This window comes from Hoplias malabaricus, chromosome Y, assembly GCF_029633855.1.
Source record: "Hoplias malabaricus isolate fHopMal1 chromosome Y, fHopMal1.hap1, whole genome shotgun sequence".
NCBI lineage: Eukaryota > Metazoa > Chordata > Actinopteri > Characiformes > Erythrinidae > Hoplias > Hoplias malabaricus.
The window spans coordinates 15,194,999-15,218,286 of record NC_089820.1 but is presented as its reverse complement, the minus strand read 5'-3'; the positions used below and the strand labels follow the sequence as shown (position 1 = coordinate 15,218,286).

Here is a 23,288-nt window from a genome sequence, read left to right as displayed (position 1 = left end):
CAGTACCTGGTTTAAAGACCATGGTCTCCCTGTTCTTAATTGGCCAACAAACTCACCTGACCTTAACCCCATAGAAAATCTATGGGGTATTGTGAAGAGGAAGATGCAATATGCCAGACCCAACAATGCAGAAAAGCAGCGGACCACTATCAGAGCAACCTGGGCTCTCATAACACCTGAGCAGTGCCACAGAATGAATCCATGCCACGGCGCACTGCTGAAGTAGTTCAGGCAAAAGGAGCCCCAACTAAGTACTGAGTGCTGTACATTTTCATGTTTGTATTTTTCAGTTGGCCAGCATTTATAAAAATTCTTTTTTTTTGTATTGGTCTTAAGTAATACTCTAATTTTCTGAGATACTGAATTTGGGGTTTTTATAAGTTGTTAGTTATAATCATCAAATTAAAAGAAATAAACACTTGAAATATATCGGTCTGTGTTTAATGAATGAGTATAATAAACCAGTTTAACTTTTTGAATGGAATTACTGAAATAAATCAACTTTTTCATGATATTCTATTTTTATGACCAGCACCTGTATATGTCGAGTTTATGTACACAGTCATTTTGTTTTATTTTACTAACCTTGATTTTGTGTTTTCTTTCAGCAGCGTTGAACGCCCCAGGGATTTCCTCTACTGCAGTGAAATCCGATTGAATTGACGATAACCGATCAAGCCTGCGTTACCAGGCCGCGCGTCTGACCAGTTTCTATAGCTACCGAACAAACCGATCACCACAGTTTTTTTAAAGAGACTGACCACATCCTGTATATCGCTGTAGACAAGCAATATCACTGACGAACACTAGAGGGCGCTCGCCTGAGTGTCCATGAATAACGGCCGAATATAGCAATAAATAAATAAATAAATAAATAAATAATAATGAAAATAAAATATAGTTATAGCCATGTATGGGGGAAATTTTTGTAAATTTTGGAAAGTTAACTTTTTTCCATTAGAAAGTTAATGATAACCTGTGGCAATATTTTCATTTGTCTATACGTGGAAATATTTAAAGCCGCTTAAGTTTTCCTGCTGCTGAGTGCTGACTGGATGGCAAAGAGCCGAGCTCATTGGTCGCTGACGTCATGAATGTCATGACATTACCTAAATTTATTAACAGTACGAAAAGCTATACTCGAAAGCATGTGTCGCGAATAGGCGGCCCGAGTCCGGACCCAGACGCTGTCCTATCCGGACATGGACCTGTAACTGATACACTATTAAGAGCTGTTTAATTTTTAACAGAAAAATGGTGTGACTCCTCTAGTCATTAATGTTAAGTTTTAGCGCTCCAGGAATGTACTAATCGTATATCACACGTGAGGCTACTCAGCCAACCAGATCTGTGCATTATAATGAGCGCTGTGACTCAAATGCACACACAGGACAGGGCTTCAGACACCGCTGTTCTGGGGCCAGTAAAAATAGCCCAAGGGACGTGATAAAAGCTCTTTTGGGACACTTTCAGGAAGACAATTTTGTGTGAAGTAAAACCAGAAACTTTAAAAATAAGGGAACAATTACGGGAACGATTCTCGTTATTATGCTGATTGGCACCCGCCCTCCAGCAACAAGAACCAATCAGATTGCTGGTTTTATAACAGAGTAAGTCAACTGCAACTACAAGTTATTAAGGACTTTATTTACGTGTGTGTGTTTTTTTTCAAAATCAATGTTTTATTTGTACATTTTACTTGAAATTAGAAAAGGGCTTTTTATTTAGAATGTTTGTTATTTATAATATTTATACATTTGTTGAAATATATTGAAATGTAATTGAAAGTGTAATTTGATTTCAGAATTTGTTGTTGACTACATAAAATGTTACACAAGGCTACTTCAATATGCAGGATATGGCACTGATAGTAATGCAGGTTATACATTATGTTCCTTGGCTTGAGAACATTTTGTCTCACTGGAACTTTTAATTAAGTAATAAATTTTAATTCATTACTTAACCAAATTAATTTTTGTTTTCTGTACTGCGCCCTCTATCGTCAGACTGAGAAAACATCGCCGAGTGGTGTTTCTCCTTTTAGAAAACCTCTGCTTCGGCAATCCCGCATGCGCAGAAAACTTAACGGTTGCTCAGCAACTGCCCAATAACAGTGACGGTAAACGGCTATACAAAACTGCCTGAAGTGTGATTTCTGATTGAAAACACTCGTCGTGAAATAGGTAAAAGAAGTTAAATAATCATTTGTTTTCATAAGTCTGTGTTATCTTAACTGTGATGTCATTTAAGCGCATATGTGTTATTACCTGTAATGTTCTGCTTGCCTGCAGCTGTGAAAGGCTCTGTATTGATATTTTCTATAAGGCTTCATTCAGACAGATTTTGCACCCCCTGGAGTCTGTGAAATTAAAAGGTTGATGCATGAACTACAGCGAAAAATAAGTTAAAGCATATTTGCCGATTATTAGTTCACACGCTATATTTACCACTACTGTGTTTACTATATAGAAAGAAGAACTTTAGCTATAATTTAAACTTATTTTAACGGTTTTAAGAAAGACACATTTGATGTGAGTCAACACATTTAAATAGCAATTTAAACCACCAAGAAGTTGCATGAAGTGCAATTAATCTAAGAAAAAGGATTCAATTTAGAAGAGGCCCCTCACACTGGGGTGATCCATGTTAAAAATAGGTCACAGGCCACTAGGTGTCAGTAAGTAAACAGCTGTTTTATAACATGTGGAAAACATTTTGGAAAAAATAACTCATAGGTGTTGAAAAATGTATTAAATCAAAATGTCATTGAACCAGGGGTGCACAGACTTTTGCATAAAACTAATTCAATTTACTAACAGCTTCCAAATGGTGATTTTAAAAGGTCACAATTCTCATGGACAGGTTTAAATGAGGAAAGTGCCAGAATGAATGAAGTACGTGAAAGACTGCTATCCATTGAGCAGAAACATAAACTGTTCAAGCAGCAGCAGTTTATATTCATTGCAGCACTGGGGAGGTCCAGAGAACAAGCTCGTGAAAAAGCTGAGCCAGTGTCTTCAGTAGCTCAGGTACACCACACTTGAAGACTTATATCTTACTTTTGAATTGTTGCCTCATGGTTGTCGGTGCCGTTGTCCTAAATGTTGGACTGTGCTACTGAATGAGAATATTCATTAGTTGTTTGGATTGGTTTTATTTCTAGTGATTAAACATTTGTTATCGTCTGCTGTCCTAATGTTTTTTAATGTCTGTCGGCCCACCATGATTTATTAACCCTTGGGGATAAATAAAGTATATTCAGTTCAATTAAATTAAATTACGACACCTACTTAAACTTTTCTTTAATCAACCAGAAGTAGTAATACACCTTAAATCCTTGTTCACACAAAATTATTGTTACTTTTGTGAAATACTGACTCAAGTAAAAGTAAAATCATGTTCCTAAAACAAACTTGTGAAGTACAAAACTAACAGAACAAAGCACAAATTAAGGGGCAATCCAGTTTAAGATTAGAATTTAGTTAGGGTGACCAGACGTCTTCTTTTACCCGGACATGTCCTCTTTTTTAGACTTAAAAAAACGTCCGGGCGGAATTTCACAAAATTTCGGGATTTTGTTTTTCTAGAACTTTCATAGAATTTCGAGATGCGTTTCTTTCACAAACTAGTCCCGCCCTCCCCTACTCCGATTGGTTCGCTTGATTGAGAAAGGGGAGTGGTGAAGTAGCCTAAAATCTTCGGATTGGACGGTCTGACTGTAGAGCTACCGTGATTGGTCGATAACCTTCTCTGTAAACATTTATTGGTCAGTCTGCACATCAGTAGTCGTCGTAGCCCCCTCCCCAAGAGACGTATCCTCTTTTTTTACCATCTCAGACCCGGTCACCCTAGTTTAGTGCATTGTCATATTATATATGGTTCTTTTCTGCAGACCATTAATACAATCATTATTCTCTTTATTTCGCTTTCACCACTAACCATTTATTCCTTCATATTCTGTAACCGCTCCATAATGATTTGGGTTGTGGTGGGTCTATGGTCAGGATGCCAGTGCATTGCAAAGCATAGCCCCTGATCAAAAACAATTCCGACTAGCTGTTCTCTTGTCTCCACATGGAGGCAGTTCCTCTCAGCCTTATATGACATAATCAGACAAGAGTTTTAGTCTTTGTGCTAGGATATTATTGTGGCACAACTGAAGGCAGCAAGATGAGGCAATGGTTCAGAGATTTCTCAGGAATGTACAAACCAGTCAATGTTTTACCTGAGCATATTATTATGTAAATGTAGCTGGTTGGTTTTTCTCAAATTAAAAACTTTCTCTATGCAGGTGCAAAAATATATGACCCACCACTGCAGCAATGCAACAGACAGGCGGATCTTCTCACTCTTTCTTGACATCATGGCACATCTTGAGGCAGTATTAAAGCTGGTAGAGTCCACATCGTCTACACTAAACCACTCAAGTGAAGCTCTGGAGACTTGCAAGAAACTTCTCAGCTCAAACTGCAACATCAGCCAGCTACAGGCTCAGTTATGTGGTGATCTGTTAATTTCTCAACATTAAATAAAATCACTTACTGGGGCTCACACATTACAGTGCTCACACATTCAGTTTATTTCAGTCATTTAAAAATAAATAAATAAATACCTTTAAAAAAATGCTGATCAGGCAAGTGATGTTTGAAAAGTCTAATAGATTCTATTCCTCGTAGTGCCCTTGCAAACCTGCTACAATACTGAAAGTGGGGGGTTAATTTCTCTATATATTTATATACATTTTTTACATTAATCTTAATTATTTAATAATTTTAGGATGTGTTACTAACTTCTGTTTAATGCCCTCCTTGCAGATACCCACATGATGAGATAAACCGGCTGAGCTGCAATGAAGCAAGGAACTACTATGGTGGTGTAGTGAGTGTGATTCCCTTGGCTCTAGACCTGCTGAAAGTGATCAGCTTTGAGCTAACAAGAGCTGCTGACCAAGCCCTGCCTTCTACACCAAAAACTACAAACAGCCTTCCACAGCCAACAGCAGCTGTAGCCAGTAATGCAGAAAGCACTCCTGAAGAGCAGAGCAAGCAAAGTACTTGCACCTCTAAAATCTCAAAATCTGCAAAGGTTACATGTAAAAGTAGAGGGGAATGGCATGCAGGGAAACCTGCCTGGAGACCACCAGGTCGCACAAGAAAATGAAATCAGCATCAGCATTTTTATTTAGAAATTGGTTCGCGTTAAAGCATACTGTAACACTTTTCTTTCTAATCAAGTGTTATACAGTGGAACCTCTACTAACGAACACCTATACTAACGAACTTTCCAAGATACGAACCGGGCATTTGAATATTTTTTGCCTCCGCGAGTCTCTCAGCGCACCCAGACTTGAGTGAGCTTCTAAGATTAGCAAATTGTAGTTTTAACAATTTAGCATTAGTGTAAATAGCAGACATCGAAATTCGTGCTAAGTTAAGTCATATCTACGCTTCGTCTCCCCCCATTCACCCACCTACTCTCCGTTATTCCACCCACCCCCCACCTCCTGTCATACAGCCAGTGCCTGTGTTACTCCTCCAGCCAGTCTTCAAGGTAGCGATGTGTAACCACTTAAAAATGTATTTCTTTTTTATTACTGTTACCACTGTATCTCTCTTATTTTTACTAATTTGAGAGTTTTGTAACATATATCAGTGCAATGAATGAATGTTTATTACCAGTAAGATTATGTATTAATAAGTGTTAAAATTCAATTAAACATTATTAAAAAGGAAATCAAACAATGAGGTAAAAATGTGCAAAACATATATTTTTATTTTTCTTGATCATAGCTTAACAATTAGAACACCTTTTCTCTGTGTGTTTTCAGAATCAATACTTTTTGAACAGAGTCCCTGAGGACAACTGACTCCACTCCAGATTACAGTCAAACTGTACCATAGTTGTAGAATTTGGCCTCTGGGGCGAGGAGAGATGTCCTATTCTTATTAAGGCATTTTGTGAACTATATAAATCACACAAATGTCAGGGAGGGATTTGCTCGCAAAACAAGCAGTAAAAACTTTTAAGGATACATTTCATTAAAATGAAACATAAGCTGCAAAGTTTGTAATTGTGAACAGGTGCAACAATGGGAATTGGCAGATACTTTTCATCCACTGGGAGCACTCCCAAAGAGTAAATGCACAGCTAAAAATCCTAGGCCAAGACTAGGTTCAAACAGCCCACAATTGCCATAACATCATTATCACTGCATATCTGAGGCATTTCCCCTCAGTTACAGGCTACAACTGTGCTATTTTAAGCAGTGTTTCACTTTTGCTTTCTACCCGTGATCACACTGCTGCTAAACATATTTTGCTTCAAACAGCAGGGTACGTAGATCTGAATCCCAAAAGATATTCTAGCTTTAATTTGGCTAGAAGGAATATTTTATTTTGGCGACCAACAGGCTATTCTGCCTACAAGACTTTCAACTTATAATAGAAAGGATAAAAAGAAATGTGGAAAATACCTCCTGACATTAGTTCATTTACTATAGAGCTTAGATTTCCGGTGTAAGATCTTCTATTAAGTTTTAGTGTATTTGACGTAGCTGTAGTCTACATTGTTACCACGGAACATTCACATTTCACATACATTCTGAGCAGCGATGGTTTTCTCATTATGCAACTGTGGTAACTGTAAAATCTAACAGCTGAGACCTATTTCAGTGTAGAGTCTGGATGGGTCAAATCTGAGGCACAACATTTTTGCAGAAGGAACTGAACAGCAGCATAGCTCATGTGCAGCAAGACTTTGACGTATCTTGCCAAGCAGCGAAAACACCTATGTGGCTTCATCTCTCATGCTTTTGAGCAGGCATGAAGTCTAATGCTAAGAAAAGTATTGCACTGGTGACTGGGCTCTGCAATCCCAGTACTAAACTGAATTCATAAAAATAATATCTCTATCGTTTAACACTTGCTTCATCTTTTCCTTTATGGGCAAATCACAATAAGCAAGGCTATGACATCATACAGATCGGACTAGGTTTTGCAACACAACGTATGATTTCCTCCTACCTATCTAAATAGCTCCTTTTTGTTTGCTTTTTCTTTCAGATTTTTTAGTTTCTTTGGGCTTTATCTGAAGATGCACAGACTATTTACAGTGCTCAATTTGTAGGGCAAAAATAAGCTATTGCACTGCTTCTTTTGCAACTAATGAGTCAGAGAAGCTTAGGATAATTAACAACATATCCATGTGCTTAGTCTAACCATAATTCAAGAGGCCCTTTTGACTTGACCACTTTAAAAAGGGCCCATAATCCAACTCTGCAGTTACAAATACAATCTTGATGTGATAGGTTTGCTGGGGAAAAACAATGCAGGACCAAACGCAATCCACCATTACCGCTTGGTTTCTAATATTTTTGTAACTTAAACACAAATCAGATAATATAGTCCACCAATTAACTCCTGGTTAGGCAAAAGCCAAAAATTCTCATTAATACAACAGGTAACTGCTCTGATTTCATACTGCGGTGGTTTCGAGACTGTTTAAAGGTGGATGGATTGGTTAAAGCCACAGTCAGTATGTTCCAGGCTTTAAATGACATAATATCATTCAATTTAGTTTACATACATTCTAAAGGAAAAGAAAAAGTGCAGAACTCTAACTACAGTAAACTGAAGCTCTAAACAAAAGCCATTCCTAAACATACTGACAGCAGCTTTAAGCCCTAAGTGTACAGGTTTATTTATTAAATTTTTGGCCATTTTTGCGATACAATAGAGCATTTAAAATTTACCTAAAACATTGTAGTTCACTCTTGTTAAAATAAAGAGTGCTGTTGAATTATCTCACTCTATCTTGTGTTGCAAGCGTTAGTCTTGCTAACACAGCCTCTTAACTCCCCTTAAGTCTCCTCCTAATGGGTCTCATTGTAGTCCATGATTCTCAAGTCTTGCTGTCTTCGTCTCTGGATGTTGTAAGCCCGGGCTCTGGGGCGATCCACAGGCTGGACGTCAGGAGGCTCTGACAGGGTAGCATTAGATAACGTGCCCTCAGTGTTCTGGGCAAGTTGGGGTTTTTCTGCAGACTCTGAGCTGTGTTCCTGCAGACCATGGGATAAGCTAGTGAGGGGCCCTTCCTCATACCTGCTTTTGTTCTTATTCAGCAGCTCTTGGTTGTGAATTCCCAGGAAGCTGTGAGCACTGGGACAGGAGCCTGCATCCAGTGGGGTGGTGCAGGACAGGACAGACAGGTCGTCTTCCTGACTGCCGTTAAGCAGTATAGTGGATGGTGGAGATCCTGGAGAGAGCTCACCATTGACACACGTGTATGAACTCTGTTCTTTCTTGTTTGGTTCAGAGATTTGGGCTGGTGTGAAAGGGCCTGTGTTATTGCCATTTGGGCTGAACAAGAAATAAATGGACATGACCTTAAATTAATTAGTTAGTTAAAACTTCACAATTTCAAATCATTACAGGGATTCAAATACAATATATAAAAATAATATATTAAAATAATATGCCAATTAAATGTAAAATGAAAAAAAAATTGTGTTGAAAAGGTAGCTCACCTCTTGTTTGAAGGGCTGCTGGGCTCAATAGTGCCCCCTGCTGGTGAACCTTTGGAAAAATTGTTAATCTCAAGCTGGCTGTAGAGCTGAAGCAGTTCTGATTGCAGTGCCTGTGTCACATGCTTTTGGGCCAGATACCTGTTCTCCGAAGCTTGTAGCTGCCCCCTACAGGAGAAAATACGCAAGTGCACATTTTTTTCAAGCCACAAATCATCAAGAGGAATTTCTACATTTATAAATAGACAAGGCAATCTTATACACTGCATGTTCAGAGGTGTCCTGCATGATAGTAAAGTAATCATATTAAGCAACCTTTACGATCAATACTATACTGTGACTCTCAGAAAGGAGCATATACTTGGCCTGGGTTTTGACATTTTCCAGCAATTTCTTCTGCTCCAGTATGAGGTGTTCTTTCTTGGTGAGCTGGCCCTCCAGGTCTGTGATGCGTTGCTGAGCTGCCTCCAGCCTCTGAGTCTGCTGTGTGGAGCTCTGCCTCAAACGCTCAACCTCTCGCAGAGAACATGCCTGAAGCATTTTCTGCTCCTACATTTCACAGAGAATGCAACAAAATATATCCTATATCAAAATCCCAGAAGCAAATGCACAAATATTATATAGGATTCTTAACAACAGCATTAAACATATGACAAAAAGAAAACTGAACAGGCAAAAATTAGATTGCTTTAAACTGTAGTTTAAATGCAGATGCACATGGACAATCATACAAGCATCAAAACAAACAGCACACATCTTAATCTTAAATAATTTCAACATGGTTCCAGTAAATTGGTGATAGAATTATCAATTATAAATTGTGATTTTACCACATAAGAGATATTCCATAATCACCTTATCTGCCTCAGGTCCTAATCGCTGGATTTCCTCCACACACAGTTTGTTGGCTTCCCCTAGGAGCAACAGCTGTTTGTTCAAGAAGGCCATCTGTTGCTCCATGCATTCACTGTTGTCAAGCTTCAGTGTGTTTAAGACAAATAAAATGAATTGCATTGAAGAAAATTACTACACAGAGCCATGTGTAATCTTATTTACATGCAGTCAGATAAAGTTGCTGATTTTGGAGACAGCAGTCTCAAAGTTCATCTCACCTTGATAGACAGCTGGCTGAGCAGGTGTCCTGTATTGCACAATTTATTATTGGCTCTCTGCAGATCTGCCTCCATCTCACCCATTGTTTTCTGGCTCTCCTGCAAGTCACTCTGAAAAAATAGGTGTGCCACATTTACTCCATGAAACAGACAATCAACACAGAGGGATTTAATCTTTGATTTTGCTTCTTAGGTTAGATCCATTTTAAAAATCAGAAGGCGTTCTGAGTTTGGCTATTATTATCAACATTCTTAGGTGTAGTCAATCAGCCAAAAGATGCCTGGTGCCCAAATTTTGCTTCTTTATTTTTGCAAAAAAACAACAAATCTAAGGCAGTTTGCAAAACGAAAACTTGTAAATCACTAATTATTACTCTGTAAAATGTATGCCTAAATGGTCTCTAATTTTACAACTACTTTGTGTTGGCTTGTGCACTGTCAGCTGTGTATTCCTAACATTCTTGTTAGTTCTGGTTACTCACCTGAAGTTCCTGAATCTTGGTGTGGTAGTCGTTCCTCTGCTTTTGGAGTTGCTGAAGTTGCTCATGGAGCTGCTGCACCTGCTCCTCATCATTCTGCTGCTGAAGCTTAGAGCGCTGCTGTTCTTCCTGCAGACTGACTCTCAGAGCCTGGATCTCTACCTCCTGCAGACGAAGTTGGTCCTTCTGTACAAACACACATGCAACTCTACATTTGTAAAGGCACTAAACAACCCATGAAAAAAATCTCTATTTTAATTCTCTTATTTTATAAGAACAGTTTTACAAACGAATCAAATTTATATTTTAACCCATTTCCTCTGCTTTGAGGTCAGTGGTGTCAGCCACTACACTACACCACCCTGTACATATAATGCATTTCAGAAACCATTTAAGTAAGCATGGGTATTACTTTATAATCCATCACAGTTCAGCATGAATGGATGTTAATTTACAGTAAACAAAAAAAAGTAATGTGAAAGAAATTACCAAGCATATGGTTAGAAACATTGATATGTTTCAACGTAATAACTCTGAGGTTTTTACCATGGAGTTGTTCTGCTCCTCCAGTGCGGTGGCATTGATGACACGGCGGAGGAGGCGCCGATTGCGCAGTGCATGCTGCTCTCTCTTGTGCCTCTCATAAAGCAGCTGGTTATGTAGTAGAAGCAGCTGACTGCGCAGCAAAGCTAGTTCATCTGGAGTTCCTGGGCTTACACCTGCAAAATACCCACCTGCCTTAGCATCACAAACTCTGCTAGTTTTTGTTAAGTTCATGTGTATATATAGCTGGGATTAAAACCTGATCTAAGGCATAAATATGGGAGGCTACCAAATTACAACTTAATTCCTGCTGTTAAACATGTATTTAAGGTAATGTGCAGGTTAAAATACATACCCCATTTCCAATAAAGCTCAAAACAAATATTTACTACTACCAGTTTAGTTATGTTCTCTCAATTTACTCCAATAGCCACTAGCTACATTCCACATTTCAAAATGTGTGTCTATTACAAACTTACTGGGAACAGCATGTGAAAAAAATGTGATACTGCATTATCAGACAAAATAAAAGCACCTGATAGGACCTGCTGGATGCTCAATACTAGGTAGACGCTATGTATTAAATTGAAATTAATTAACTTTGGACTGGTGCAGAAACACATCACAGGCACATCCCTATTTTGTAAGCTCACTGCAGCATAGAAAGTATACACTACTGATAATCAGGTACAAATGACATCTATCATTAAAAACATAAACCAAGCAAAAAATATGATGATTCATTGTTAAAGACAGACAAAAATAGAGAATTGAAAAAAAACATACAAAGAGAAAAGCAGGAAAGGCCCAAATGACAGTTTGGAGGACAGAGTCTTCTTGACAGTATGCACAGTCTATTTTTACATTAGATTACTAAATACCTTTTCCTTTAGTGCTATGATGTTTACCTCCAGAATGTGTCTCGGATGACTGGCTGGATAGAGAAGGAGACCTAAAAGACAGCAAATATTTTTTGGTCTCTGTTTGAACAAAATTAATAAGAATTCCATGCACAATAGGAAATAGCTTTATAATTAGAACCTATGAAGTCATGTTCATGTTTTCTTCATCCTACGAAATATATTTAGAATGAAAGGGACAACATAAGCACCTCAACTGTAAAATATGTTGACCCCCCCCATTTTTATGTATTTAAACTGGATTTAAGATTTTTTTATTCAACATTAACACCAGTGAAATAAAAATATTTTTTTACAAAAACATGATTTGGAAGTTTTTTCTTCTCAAACTTTTATTCTTTTAGTTGTTTATGACTGTTGATGTAAGAAATGTCTCTCAATTTATATTAGAAGCCTCCTGTTTAACCATTCATTAAAGTTATGTGACATGATGACACAGAGTATTTGGGTCAGGGTTAAACATAACGTGAAACAGCAGTGAGACATGCTCGTGCACACATACGCAAACTCTGGTGCACACCCTCACCCGCACCAACTCGCTAGCAGTGAGCCGCTCACAGTGCCCAGGGAGAGCATTCATCTTTCACACAAAATGCTAGTAATCAGGAAGCAACGTGAGTGTATAGTTTTGGGGCCAGGGGAAAAAAACTGTGCATTTTTACTTTTCAAAGGAGGTTTACAGTCAGATGTTTTGTGTTGCTACTGGCAGAAGTTTTAAAATGTGCCTGAGGTGGTGATGAGGCAGGACTAAACAGCCTCTGACATGTATTTACAGCTGTATCTAAACAAGTTTGAAGTTTATTAAAGTACTAAAGAATATTAGACTACTACAGGAAAGCTTGATTATGATGAAAACATCATACAATTAAATTCAGTAAAGATATTTTTAGTACTGTTCGCTATGCTAAAATTACTTACCAACTAACTGGACTTTGTGATGGCCCTTCAGTGTCCATTCACTACACTAGATATAGGTTTGAATGGCTAAATTCTGAATGGTCCAGGTTCAGAAAATCAATACATTCAGTGTGGGTCATTTTAAGGGAACATTATCTGTGCTAGTAAATGTTATGTTTAGGTAGCACTTTTCTGTAAAATGAGTTGGGACAATTACGTTACGACAGACAGCAGCCATTCCCCCAGAACCCAAAGGAGTGAGAAGACATGGAGCTAAAAGGCCTCTGGTGTTGCTCTTTAACAGTGTTTTTATTGGAAACTATTCATAAATACAGTCCATAGACCTTTACCACTTACCTCTTCAACACTCTGTCATGAATGTCATGACCCTGAAGAATGAGGCGATCCAGCACCTCCAGAGGTGATGTAGCAGATAGATCCTCTCCCTCTAGTTCTTCTCTTTGCTCCTGCTGCCCTCCAGAATTTAGCTGGGCCTCTGCTGTCTTCTTTTCCATAAACAGAGAGGCCAGCCTGGGCAAGGCCAAGTCAAATAGCGGCTCGTAGGGACAGGACCCCTTGGACAGCTCCGCTGCAATTTCTTCAGCAGCACAAGGGCTGTAGGGGTTCTCTATAGGAGTGAAACAGGGCCATAAGGACATTGGAGTCTGCTGATCCACTCCTTCAGCTGCATTTGCTGCTCTGTCCGGTGTGGAAGCCAGATTACCTGGCAGACCATCATGGCTGGGGTTTAAGAGGAGGGGAGCATCAGTGGTGCTAGAGAGAGATTGCAATCCTTGTGAGGGGAGGGGGTCCACATTGCCTTTGGTTAGTGTCCGCAACTCTGCCTCTGTGATGGCATCTGAGGTGCAAACAAGGTGAACATATAAAGGAAGGATTACAGGTTACAGAGCTGAGCACAACACGACTTTAAACAATATAGATTTTTAACAAAACTTTAACAATATTCCTGCATAATTAAGTCTTATTTTGACATGGAATACAAACTGTTTAACTTGGGTTTCAGTCTCGCTCTCAACAAAATGAATACACTAAAGTAAACAAGAAGGTACCCTTTATATCCTAACACATACCACTTGCTGACATAATCCAGCACTTATATGTATAATTATGAACTGGTGTCTGTATAAATGATTAAATATATATTTATCAAAACATATCAATTTATCATTATCAACGTATTTTGCTACAATTTTAATCGCAATGTAACCTGTAGTATTTCTATCCTTACCTTCTTCTCTGTCTCCCTCTGTCCTCTTCACAAAATCTGAAAGCTCATTCAGTGTAATAGGATGCAAATCACCACCTCCACACCCTGAGAAACAGCAATTTTAAGTCCATAAAACATTGGTATTTTTGCAAAACCACTGACATAAAATTAAATTACAACAAAACAAAATGAATTAGGAAGGTGCAGGATACCTTCGATGTTGATATTTGTTGGTGTGCATTTTTTAGACTCTTTGATTGGGTCCTGGTTTGCCTGGGTGAATTCATGTAGTGTCAGGAATGATCATTTAAACGTTAAAAAAAAATGTATAAGCAAGCAAGCAAACAAACAAAATGAGTGAGAGTAATGACAGAATAGTCTTAAAATTCACATTAACATAACAATAAATTATTCCATATGATCTTATACCTTTGCAGTAGGAAATGTAGTGCTGGTGTTTTGAACAGTGTGCTCAAGCTCCTCGGAGAGTGAAGGGAGAGGAGAGGACCCCGAGGGTGTTGAGGCAGATGGAGTCCACTTTCCATCCACTGTGGAAGATATATTACTCAACATTAACCTCCAGCAAACATAGCCTTAGAGCACACAAACACTAAAGCCTCATATATTTGAATTTTAACCAGAGGAAGTGGCGTAAACAACCACCAAATTTCACAATATTTATTTGTTCTCCAACCTTGTGTGCCGGGGACTCGTCCAGAGAGGTGTGAGGCACTGTGTGAGAGATCAGAGACAGTAGTGGGAGACATTCCTCTAGAGCTGGAAGGTGTACTCATTCCACAGACAGAGGAAGGGCTCCACAAGACATCCTTCATCCCTGAGGTTGTCACCTCATTACCCTGTCATACAAAACACAGCCAAATCAGATATGTCCTAGTTTATAATAGCATTTACTTTTGCTAAAACTGCACATTTTTGGAAAATTGCAGAGATGGACAATACCAGCTATGTAGTCTTAGTAAGGCCATATGTACAGTTGCATTATTTGAACGTCAAAGTTTGAGGTCAAAATAATTCTGTTGTTAAGATGCATTCAGTGTGATCTAACATAAAATTGTTCATTAAAAAAAATACAAAAATTACTGTCTATGACTGGGCAATAAAACAACAGCAATTTGTATTGCAATAGATAACTCATCGATTACGTTAAGAAAAATAATTGATTGAATATACTTAAATGCCTTAAATATAAAGTGCCAGGAAAACACATAAGGATTTGGCTTTATGATCACAACCCAATCATAATCCTGCCCTGGCTCTTAAACCTTGGATTAGATCCCTTCATACTGAAATGTGCTACAAGTGACATACAAGCAGCCAATGGAGCATTCTGTGGTTAAAAGCACTGGTCAGATCACCTGTTGGGAAGTTTTTAATCAGAATGTGCACTACCCTGACCAAAAGCAGTAATATAATGCTGCATACTGGTTCATGGTGTATAAAGTATGGATAATTGGTGTGTTTGTCTGCAGTGAAGTGATCGGTCTGGAGCTTCAACCTTCAATTGAATTTAGCAGTTAGCAAATTATTAGTCTCGCATTGCCAGATTCTCTAGGGAGAGTGTGGTACATATCAGCACTTATTATGGCCAAGAACTACACACTACAGAAGGAAAAAAATCTAACTGACAAACAAAAGGACAAATCACAAGTTTGCTGTTTTGGCATGACAGGTGGAGGCACTCTTTCACATTGGACTAGTACCATAGCCAGTACACAATGATACAAAGAATTGTGTCTACATGGAGGTACAGATCCTGAAGCGGGCGGAATGGTGGCTTTGTGGTTAGCATGTTTTCTTCGTGTCTGCGTGGGTTTTCTCCAGGGTCTTTGGTTTCCTCCCATAGTCCAAAAACATGGTCGAGGTTAGGTGAATTGCCTTCCATAATAACTGTCCTGGTGTGAGTGAATGTGTGCATGCCCAGATATGGACTGGCACTCTATCCTAGGTGAAACGCTATTGCCCGATGCACTCCTCCAGATGGACGGTCGTTCCTAGTTGAGAGTACACTGTGTGCATGGATTGAGTGTTGAATAGAATAACATTCTAAGCAGCGTTGATTGTAAAGCATCCTTGGTTATCTGGAAAAGTGCTATAGTGATAAATAAAATAAAAATCCTGACAGTGAGGCCAGATTAATATACTGAGGGTATCAGAGACTCTGTCTACTTGTGGGTGAAGCATCTGTGGCTGAGACTAGCAAATTATTAAAGAAAAAACAATTAAGCCCCATAATAACACAGAGGCCACTATACAGTGCTACATGCTAAACAACATCATTACAGTGTCTGTAATTGGCTAAGTTAAGTACAATTAAGCGACTGCGAGTTCAGTTTGAGCAACCAAAGGGCAAACTAACCGATGAGCATCAGCCAAAAAAAAAAACCAGACATAAATATGATTATACAGTATCCCAACAGACCGCTTTAACATGATATCTGTTTATGTACAGCTAGAGTGGAAGAACTGGTCATGAAATGGCTCTGCTTGTATATACACACTGCTAAATGTAGCATTATTACTCTCCAGAGCAAAGCCTGCACATTGAACTGTGGAGATGATGTATTCAGATACAGATCAGATTTTTTTTTTTTTTAAATGGCAAGAGAATTATATTAGTTTTTCACTATCTGGGCAGGATAATCAAAATATAAATTTATATCGGTCAAGTGAGATTTTCCTTGCAAACTCTGTGTGTGATTATTATCCTTTACATTTATCCAGAGGGACTTCAAATTCAAATTTGTATTGTTCTGATAATGTCCAATGTTCTGATAAATATTTGAACATTTTTAATAATGACATTAAAAGCATTCACATTTAAAACCTTTATGTACTCTACAATTTTTAGACATTTTCTTAAATAACTGAAGCTGTTACAAAATTTTATATTGAGATAATTATTAATATAGAAAAAAATTATCTTACAGTCATGGTGAAAGGGAATTTTTAAATAGTGGTAGTGCTTTTTAGCTAATATTTTGCCTTGTATATATCCCTCTTATATGAAAGGACTTTATAAATATTAAGGCCAAAATTTATCAATACTATCATAAAAGAATATCTCAGGCATTAGGCAACATATTCATGGTTTTTGTTAATAACTTTGTTAGGAGGTTTTCAGGGGTAATGAAAGGTGACATATTCTAACGATTGTCCACAAGATACACCAGTTCCCTGGGGTTTTAATAAAACATCTGCGACATGCTTTCATCAACATACCACAGAACCGCTTCCCCCATCTAACCAGCCATATTCAGAATGGCTAGTTTCAGAAATTGGCCAATTATTCACAAGTACATGCTACACAACTAGTTGTCAGATTGCTGTGCCTTTCACACTACACAACTTGTTTTCTTATAATCAGTATTCTTTCAAATTTTCTGGCTTCCACACCACATGACTGATTGACGACACGGGGATACAAATTACAAGATCTTTTACCAGGAGAAACCCCCAACGACTCTCTATGGTTATTAGTGATGAATTAGCACATAATGATCACATGTAACTGGTGGCCCTAAGCATGCATTAACGGTGCCAGTGGGGCTAGGTACAGCCTTAGTCACCAGAGAGGCCAGTGTGCTTTTTCGAGTTGCACATAGTTGGATATTTTTGCCATGAAAACAAACCTGTCTGCTTGTATTACTGAAAAGCCTGCACATTTGCATGCGTTTCCTCATATAAACTATACTATAGTTCAAGAGGATTTATTGTTATTTTAACTACATTCCAGTACACAGTGAAACACAACAATGTTCAAAATTCAGAACCTTGGGTGCAAAACCCAAGAACAGACAATAGAATGCAATAATTATGAAGAAGTTAAAATAAATACAGAACGGGACCGATAAACCTAGCACAAACAGTGTAGTTATATTATTTCTTTCCCCTGAGCCCAGCTTTGGTGATCTTATTGGCTGAAGGTCATCTCTGCACTAGTGGAGCTAGAGTTATCAACAGGTCCAGATTTCAAACCTGCTACATATTTGTCAGGTGTCTGTGAGGCATCAGTGATCACTCTGCAAGCTCTCAGATCATGTCTTTCAGTAGTTCACACATAGGACCTGTGCCAGCACCAAGTGAAAAGCATGAGGGTTTGATATGCAATCTCCAAAATGTCAGTGACTGGAAAATCAGGGGTAAAAAAAATTAAATAATAATAAAAAAAAAAAGTGTGAACCTGGCATGTGTGACAACGAGCCACATCCAGTACACACACTGAGAATCTTCATTTAGGTATGGTTCAATTGTTTTCTTCTCTGCACATTTTTGTCAGTTGTGTGCAGTTCTCTTTTCTCAACTTTTGCTCAGTTTTCTCATCTATCCACTGTGGTCATTTCTGTTTTACACAGTTTAACCCCAACTTTGTTCACACGAATGTGGGTCCCACACTGTGATTGGAGATACTCAGAGAAAGAAGCATTATAATTCTGAAGTGCCTGCTCTTGACTTAGGAAATGGAGCAAAATCCAATTAGCTCATTTTATCCCATGTTTGCTGGCATAGATAATCCAAAAATAAAGACTTTGGGTGTTTTTTTTTTTTAGAATTTGTGAGTTGTTTGGCTCCAGGTCCTCAAATTAATGTGCATAAGAACTGAAAATGAGAGATTTAAATTGCCTTTAAATTGTCTGTTTTATCAAACAGGTTTTCTGGATATGGATGCCTGGTTCCTATCACAACGTTTGTGAATGATTTTGACTCATTGAATTTCTATAGAGCAGCACATTTATATTTCAAACTTAACTAAAGATTGCCTTTGTTGACATCTCAAGTCCCTCTATAGTAAGTTGTGACACCGTGTGAATATGATAACCATGTCCAGTGTCTGCGTGATTACATTACATGCGTAAACCTTTTACACTGGTAAGTGCAAACACATTTGTGGAACGGCTTACCTGCAGGCAGGGGCTCTGTGGGCTGAGGCATGCATGTTGGGTGACTGTGAGATGGGGTAACGAAAGGGAAAGAGACTGACGAACTGTGGCAATTGAAGTGAAAGAACTCCCTGTATAAAGATAAACAAACAAAGTTTGCATTAAGAAAGCTAAGTTTAGACATCCATGATCAAATCATTTCTGATTCAATTAAATTCCAGGAAAAATTAACCTTGTGGGAAGAGATCCTTAAACGAAATGTATAAATAAAAAAAAATTAAAAAAAATAAATAAATAAAAAAAATCAGGTCATTCTTACCATGGCTGGAGAGGTCAGAATAGGATCTGCTGCCATCAACAGGGCGCCGCAGTACATGATCAGGCAGAGACGAGTAACCCTCCTCACAAGACGCCTCCTTTGGGTCCAGGGAAACTTTGGCACATTCAATCACAATGTCTTGGGTTTCAAATCTCTTCCACCTGGAAAAGGATGAATAACAAGAAATAAAATTTCAAAAATGCGCCTGTTCAATAGTACATAGACATGATATACCTGGAGAGCATTGATGCTCACCTTATTGGGTCCAGTTCATAGTCTTTGGTTCCAGTGACCAGCTCTGGATGTATCCGTACATGTTGTAACATTGGCTGATAGGGAAAAAATAGTAATAAAACAAAAAGACCTGCCACCACCAACATTAAAAAACCTTAATCATTACATTTTTATGTTAATAGTGATATGCATGGATATTTATTTCAGTTTGATTGGTGATATTTCAGTAATACGTATTCTGCAGAATTTTAATTACCATAAGAGAGAAAAGGGCTTATATCAACTCACCTTAACCACCTGCTCAAAAGTGTCCACATTTTCCCTCATATTATAATGTGCCCGCAGGTAGGACACAAAGTTGCAGGGGTACATGCCATAAAGGCGATGGAAGAGTGAGTAAACACTGGCATGAAGGTGAACTGCATACACTCCCTGAGCATGGCCTATAATAAAAATATTAAATGAAGTCATACTGCATTTTGTATTGTGACCATTATATTAACTTCTGTCAGGCATGCTAAAAGCAGTAGACTGGGACACATTTTGTTGTACATTTAATCATGTTGAATGGCAGTTTTCAATATTTTTCAGGATTATCCTCGCTTACCTGGGTTTCTCTGATTCCAAGCTGCCAATCTTCCAAAGATGTCGAAAAACTCAAAGAGGAGTTGTTTGCTGGTCTGTGGTATCATAGGTAGCAGGATAATCAGCACCAGCACTCCAGTTATAAGAACTACAATATCTGATTCAGTCTGTCAGCAGGCACCAGGGGAAAAAGACCATGAATTAGGTTTTATTTAATTATTAATTTATTTATTTTTGCTTTTTTTTTTAATCTTAGTCAACCAAGATCACAATTTTTGTTCATTACACAAATGTAAATTTACAGAAATTCATAAAAGCTCTGAGACACGGTAATACAAGACTAATTTCTCTACTAGTGTAATTCATGTTTACATAACCATTGTTAAAATAACCCTCCATATACAGGACATTATGCATTTTCAAAAACTCCCAGTTCAGAATTAGTTCTACTTGGATGGCCTTTCGTACAGTACCTTGAGGCATTTGAGCAGTGAACCGAGCAGAGGGAAGCGAGCGATCTTGTGGATCCATGGCGGCTGCTTGCGAATGACATGGCTCAGGAGGGTGAGGGTTGGTAGTCTGCAGGCCTGCTTGGCCATGCACTCATTCATCTTGTCCAAAAAATGCTTTAGGGTGAAGGAAAACCCATAATGATTAATCTGAGGTTATGACATCAAAGAAAATTGAAAAAATAAGAAGTTTTTAGCTTGAAATATGCCTCTAAATCCAAGAGCTTGAAGGCACAGAACACACTTTTACACCTTTGATACAGTGCATAATACCTCCTCCACACCATCAACCAGTGAGTGAGTACAAAGGGTTTCCTCACCTTGTCGTGAGGCTCCCTGATGGAGGACAAGATGTCGGCAGCCTGAGGAGAGCTGGTTTCCAAATAATAATCCACTAGGCCATTGAGAAGCACCGATCCTTTATCTAGCACACACATACACACACACATATATATATATATATATAGATATATATATATATAGAGAGAGAGAGAGAGAGAGAGAACATAAGCAAATAACTAACACACAGTCACAAGAAAACTAATTAGCCAAGCTTTAATACTAGTCTAAATACACACACAGTTTCAAATTAGTAAATTCAGCTTAAGTTGCCCTTAGTGCTCACAAATAAGTTCAGCTGTGCCAAAGCATTGCCAACAGGGCAGGATGTTCTGGATCAGCAAATGATGAGTTTGGCCTAAAGACAAAAACTGGCAACAGGGGTACAATGCTTCTCACTACTAGGCTATACAGCAGTGGAGCAGTCTTCTCTGAAATAATGAAGCACAAGTACTTTTGGTTGGTATTTGAGATCCACAACTTTGCAAACAACAATATCTGATCCTACTAATGCACTTGAAGCCGAATGAAAGCAAATCCTCAAAGCAGTGAGAACTGCTGAACAATTAATGCAATCTTTTCCATAAAACCTAGAGGCTTTTACTAGTGCACGAAAAAGAGGACAAACTCAGAGGAAACACTGTATGAGAAAGTTTTTGCAAACTTTAGGAAAAACTGCTAGTGTTAACAAAAGTTGTGTTTAGGTGACAAACCTGTGCTGAGATTCTCCTGTAACAGACTCCTGACCTGATCCAGTTGGTGTAAGTCTGTGGACTCCAAAAAGGGAAGGAGGTCGAACATGTTCGGCTGGTCCTTAGCCATGGCAGTGCTGTGCAGAGGGCAGAACTACAGGCTTTTTCACAGTGTATTCTAAGGCTCCGCTGTGTCAACATTGAGTGCCTGGGACAAAAACAAATTTTTATGAGACGTGAGCCAGTTTAATGCTCCAAGTAATATGACAGACTTCAATTTATGAAAACAGATGTCTGCACCAGTGTTTGTGGTTAACTGGTAGTCAAAATTTACATGTTCCAGCCTAGATCTACTCTAAACTAGGGCTGTAAAAATGTGTGGCCTGTGGACCAATGTTGGGCCCTGCAGAAGTTTGATTTGGCTCATCCTAAATTACCTAAACAAGTGAAAACACACATTTTCGTTGTATAGCTTACTAAATTCTTATGTCACGTTTAAGAATTTTAGTCATTTTGGTAACAATATATAATTTACTGCTTTAAAATATTTTGAAATGTATTGCAATGTTGCCTTTGGCCTAAAACAAACCCTGCACGATGGCGCCCCAAAACAAAATAAATTGGGAAAGTTTACAACCCCTTAAATCCTGCGAGATCCCACAAATACATTCTCTCTCATAATAAAATAACTTAATATATTTGACTAGTCTAAGTAAACACTGAAACAAATTCTTTCTTTTTTTCCCTATCACACTGGTTTATTTTAGTATATATTAAACCAGTAACAAGCTGTTAGCTCTACAAGTTTGCATCTTTTCTCGAATTTTCCATTCCACCTTAAATACGACAGCAGTTCGATTCAGAACGCTCTGACGCGTAGCCAGTTACGTTCAGAAGGCTGACTGCTGCGCCATTTAAGGTGGAAAGGAAAATTCAAACAAGGATCTACATTCAGCTTTCTCCTCTCTTTACATAATGCAAGACATTATCAAAATCATAATCGTTGTAATTAGAAAAATACAAGAAACAGATACATTAACAGATGGAAATTGTATGTATTTACATAGCCTTTTGTTTGCAAGGGTGGACAAAATTATGCATAGCCACTGACAGCCAGCAATCACAGCTAATCAGCACGATACAGGTTTAGCTCCAAATAATAATGACACTTTTCTAACAGCTACGTTTACATCCACGTGACACATGTATGATCTATCTCACTTGATTACAATGTACCACCTGCTTTAAAAAGCACTTTATTTGTGTTAGTTACCCTTTAAAAAGTGTGGACCGCCATCTTCGGCACCTCACGACCATCAGCCGTCTGCTTGCGCGGACGAAAGAAAGGAAAAAGTAGTCCGCAAAACCTCCGTGATAAGGTCCCGGGGGCAAGATAAGACACAGCGATCACGGTAACATTGACTGTTACCACCAACGAGTTTTCACCTCTAAGAGAGTCTTCAGCCACAATATCAAAGGATTACGACATCGTGTTCGCTAACGTGAAGGTATGAATAGCAGCGCAATTGCAGCCAGCTTAGACTGGCGAGTGACAGGCGATCACTGCGCATGCGCTGCATAAAAACAAATGACGTCAGTCAAGTTTATATCTCAGCGTAGGGTAGTGATATACACCAGTGTACACTTCTACACTTGATAAGAGGGTCCTTAATATATGGTAGAGGGGAGAGTTTTGTCCCATCGCTGAGAATAGAAGGAATATATATCTGCAGCACTAAATGCAATAATGTTCACATTAGGAATATTCTGAATTTACCTTCTAGAGCAAATACAGTTTGAATAATTTCCCACCCAGACTTATCTCTGTATATTTGAAATACACCTGTAGTGTAGCTTTAAAAATTACATACATTTTTATCTATGTCATTAATAAAATATTTAGATTTTCCTACCAAATGTTAAGAAATGTGGATCTTTGGAACTCTTACTTGAGAAATAACTCCCGAATGTTTTTAGATAAATTACACTTTTTATTTTTTGCCTTTAAGAAA

General features: G+C 38.3%; 3 protein-coding genes across 9 annotated transcripts in view; 1 reads left to right on the top strand and 2 right to left on the bottom strand.

Annotated features, from left to right (window-relative positions):
• LOC136679348 (adenylate kinase 8-like) overlaps positions 1 to 722 on the bottom strand; it is a 29,683-nt gene extending 28,961 nt beyond the window's left edge. For 2 of the 3 annotated variants that reach the window (XM_066657813.1, XM_066657812.1), the window contains exon 1: positions 586 to 722. The gene's annotated coding sequence lies outside the window, so the exon portion shown is untranslated. The remainder of the gene's footprint in view (positions 1 to 585) is intronic. The other variant, XM_066657815.1, reaches the window with a different exon arrangement.
• A 1,372-nt stretch (positions 723 to 2,094) lies between these two features.
• On the top strand, positions 2,095 to 5,676 carry LOC136679715 (sperm acrosome-associated protein 9-like). Of its 2 annotated transcripts, none has more exons than XM_066658379.1 (4): positions 2,095 to 2,183; positions 2,863 to 3,029; positions 4,292 to 4,494; positions 4,815 to 5,676. In XM_066658379.1, the coding sequence occupies exons 2-4, from the start codon at positions 2,886 to 2,888 to the stop codon at positions 5,158 to 5,160; spliced, it is 693 nt and encodes a 230-aa protein (XP_066514476.1). In that variant the 5' UTR covers positions 2,095 to 2,183; positions 2,863 to 2,885; the 3' UTR covers positions 5,161 to 5,676. The 2 variants fall into 2 exon arrangements, with proteins under 2 accessions (XP_066514476.1, XP_066514477.1); XM_066658380.1 differs by having other exon boundaries at positions 2,108 to 2,183; positions 2,843 to 3,029.
• Positions 5,677 to 5,759: 83 nt separating this feature from the next.
• Positions 5,760 to 22,807, bottom strand: LOC136678300 (hamartin-like). 4 transcript variants are annotated; one of them, XM_066656308.1, is made up of 23 exons: positions 22,550 to 22,807; positions 21,298 to 21,484; positions 20,566 to 20,669; positions 20,210 to 20,362; positions 19,759 to 19,903; positions 19,440 to 19,594; positions 19,173 to 19,246; positions 18,918 to 19,078; positions 18,620 to 18,729; positions 14,395 to 14,557; positions 14,130 to 14,248; positions 13,913 to 13,973; positions 13,722 to 13,805; positions 13,197 to 13,331; positions 12,830 to 13,100; positions 11,537 to 11,607; positions 10,659 to 10,831; positions 10,116 to 10,298; positions 9,634 to 9,744; positions 9,377 to 9,499; positions 8,883 to 9,070; positions 8,525 to 8,689; positions 5,760 to 8,357 (listed from the first exon to the last, which is right to left on the bottom strand). In XM_066656308.1, the coding sequence occupies exons 2-23, from the start codon at positions 21,404 to 21,406 to the stop codon at positions 7,871 to 7,873; spliced, it is 3,345 nt and encodes a 1,114-aa protein (XP_066512405.1). In that variant the 5' UTR covers positions 21,407 to 21,484; positions 22,550 to 22,807; the 3' UTR covers positions 5,760 to 7,870. The 4 variants fall into 4 exon arrangements, with proteins under 4 accessions (XP_066512405.1, XP_066512402.1, XP_066512404.1 ...); XM_066656305.1 differs by having other exon boundaries at positions 12,830 to 13,331; XM_066656307.1 differs by having other exon boundaries at positions 11,564 to 11,607; positions 12,830 to 13,331.
• Between the last annotated feature and the right edge of the window lie 481 nt (positions 22,808 to 23,288).

What these genes read in the sequence shown, in the direction of transcription:
- LOC136678300 (XM_066656305.1), bottom strand. Translation starts at nt 21,406, where the DNA reads ATGGCTAAGGACCAGCCGAACATGTTCGACCTCCTTCCCTTTTTGGAG. An exon ending in CACTGCTCAAATGCCTCAAG is followed by an intron (nt 19,904 to 20,209) that starts GTACTGTACGAA and finishes GCCTGCTGACAG; the next exon opens with ACTGAATCAGATATTGTAGT. An exon ending in AGAGGGAGACAGAGAAGAAG is followed by an intron (nt 13,332 to 13,721) that starts GTAAGGATAGAA and finishes TTTGCACCTCAG; the next exon opens with ATGCCATCACAGAGGCAGAG.
- LOC136679715 (XM_066658379.1), top strand. Translation starts at nt 2,886, where the DNA reads ATGAATGAAGTACGTGAAAGACTGCTATCCATTGAGCAGAAACATAAA. An exon ending in CAGTGTCTTCAGTAGCTCAG is followed by an intron (nt 3,030 to 4,291) that starts GTACACCACACT and finishes TTCTCTATGCAG; the next exon opens with GTGCAAAAATATATGACCCA. An exon ending in ATCAGCCAGCTACAGGCTCA is followed by an intron (nt 4,495 to 4,814) that starts GTTATGTGGTGA and finishes CCCTCCTTGCAG; the next exon opens with ATACCCACATGATGAGATAA.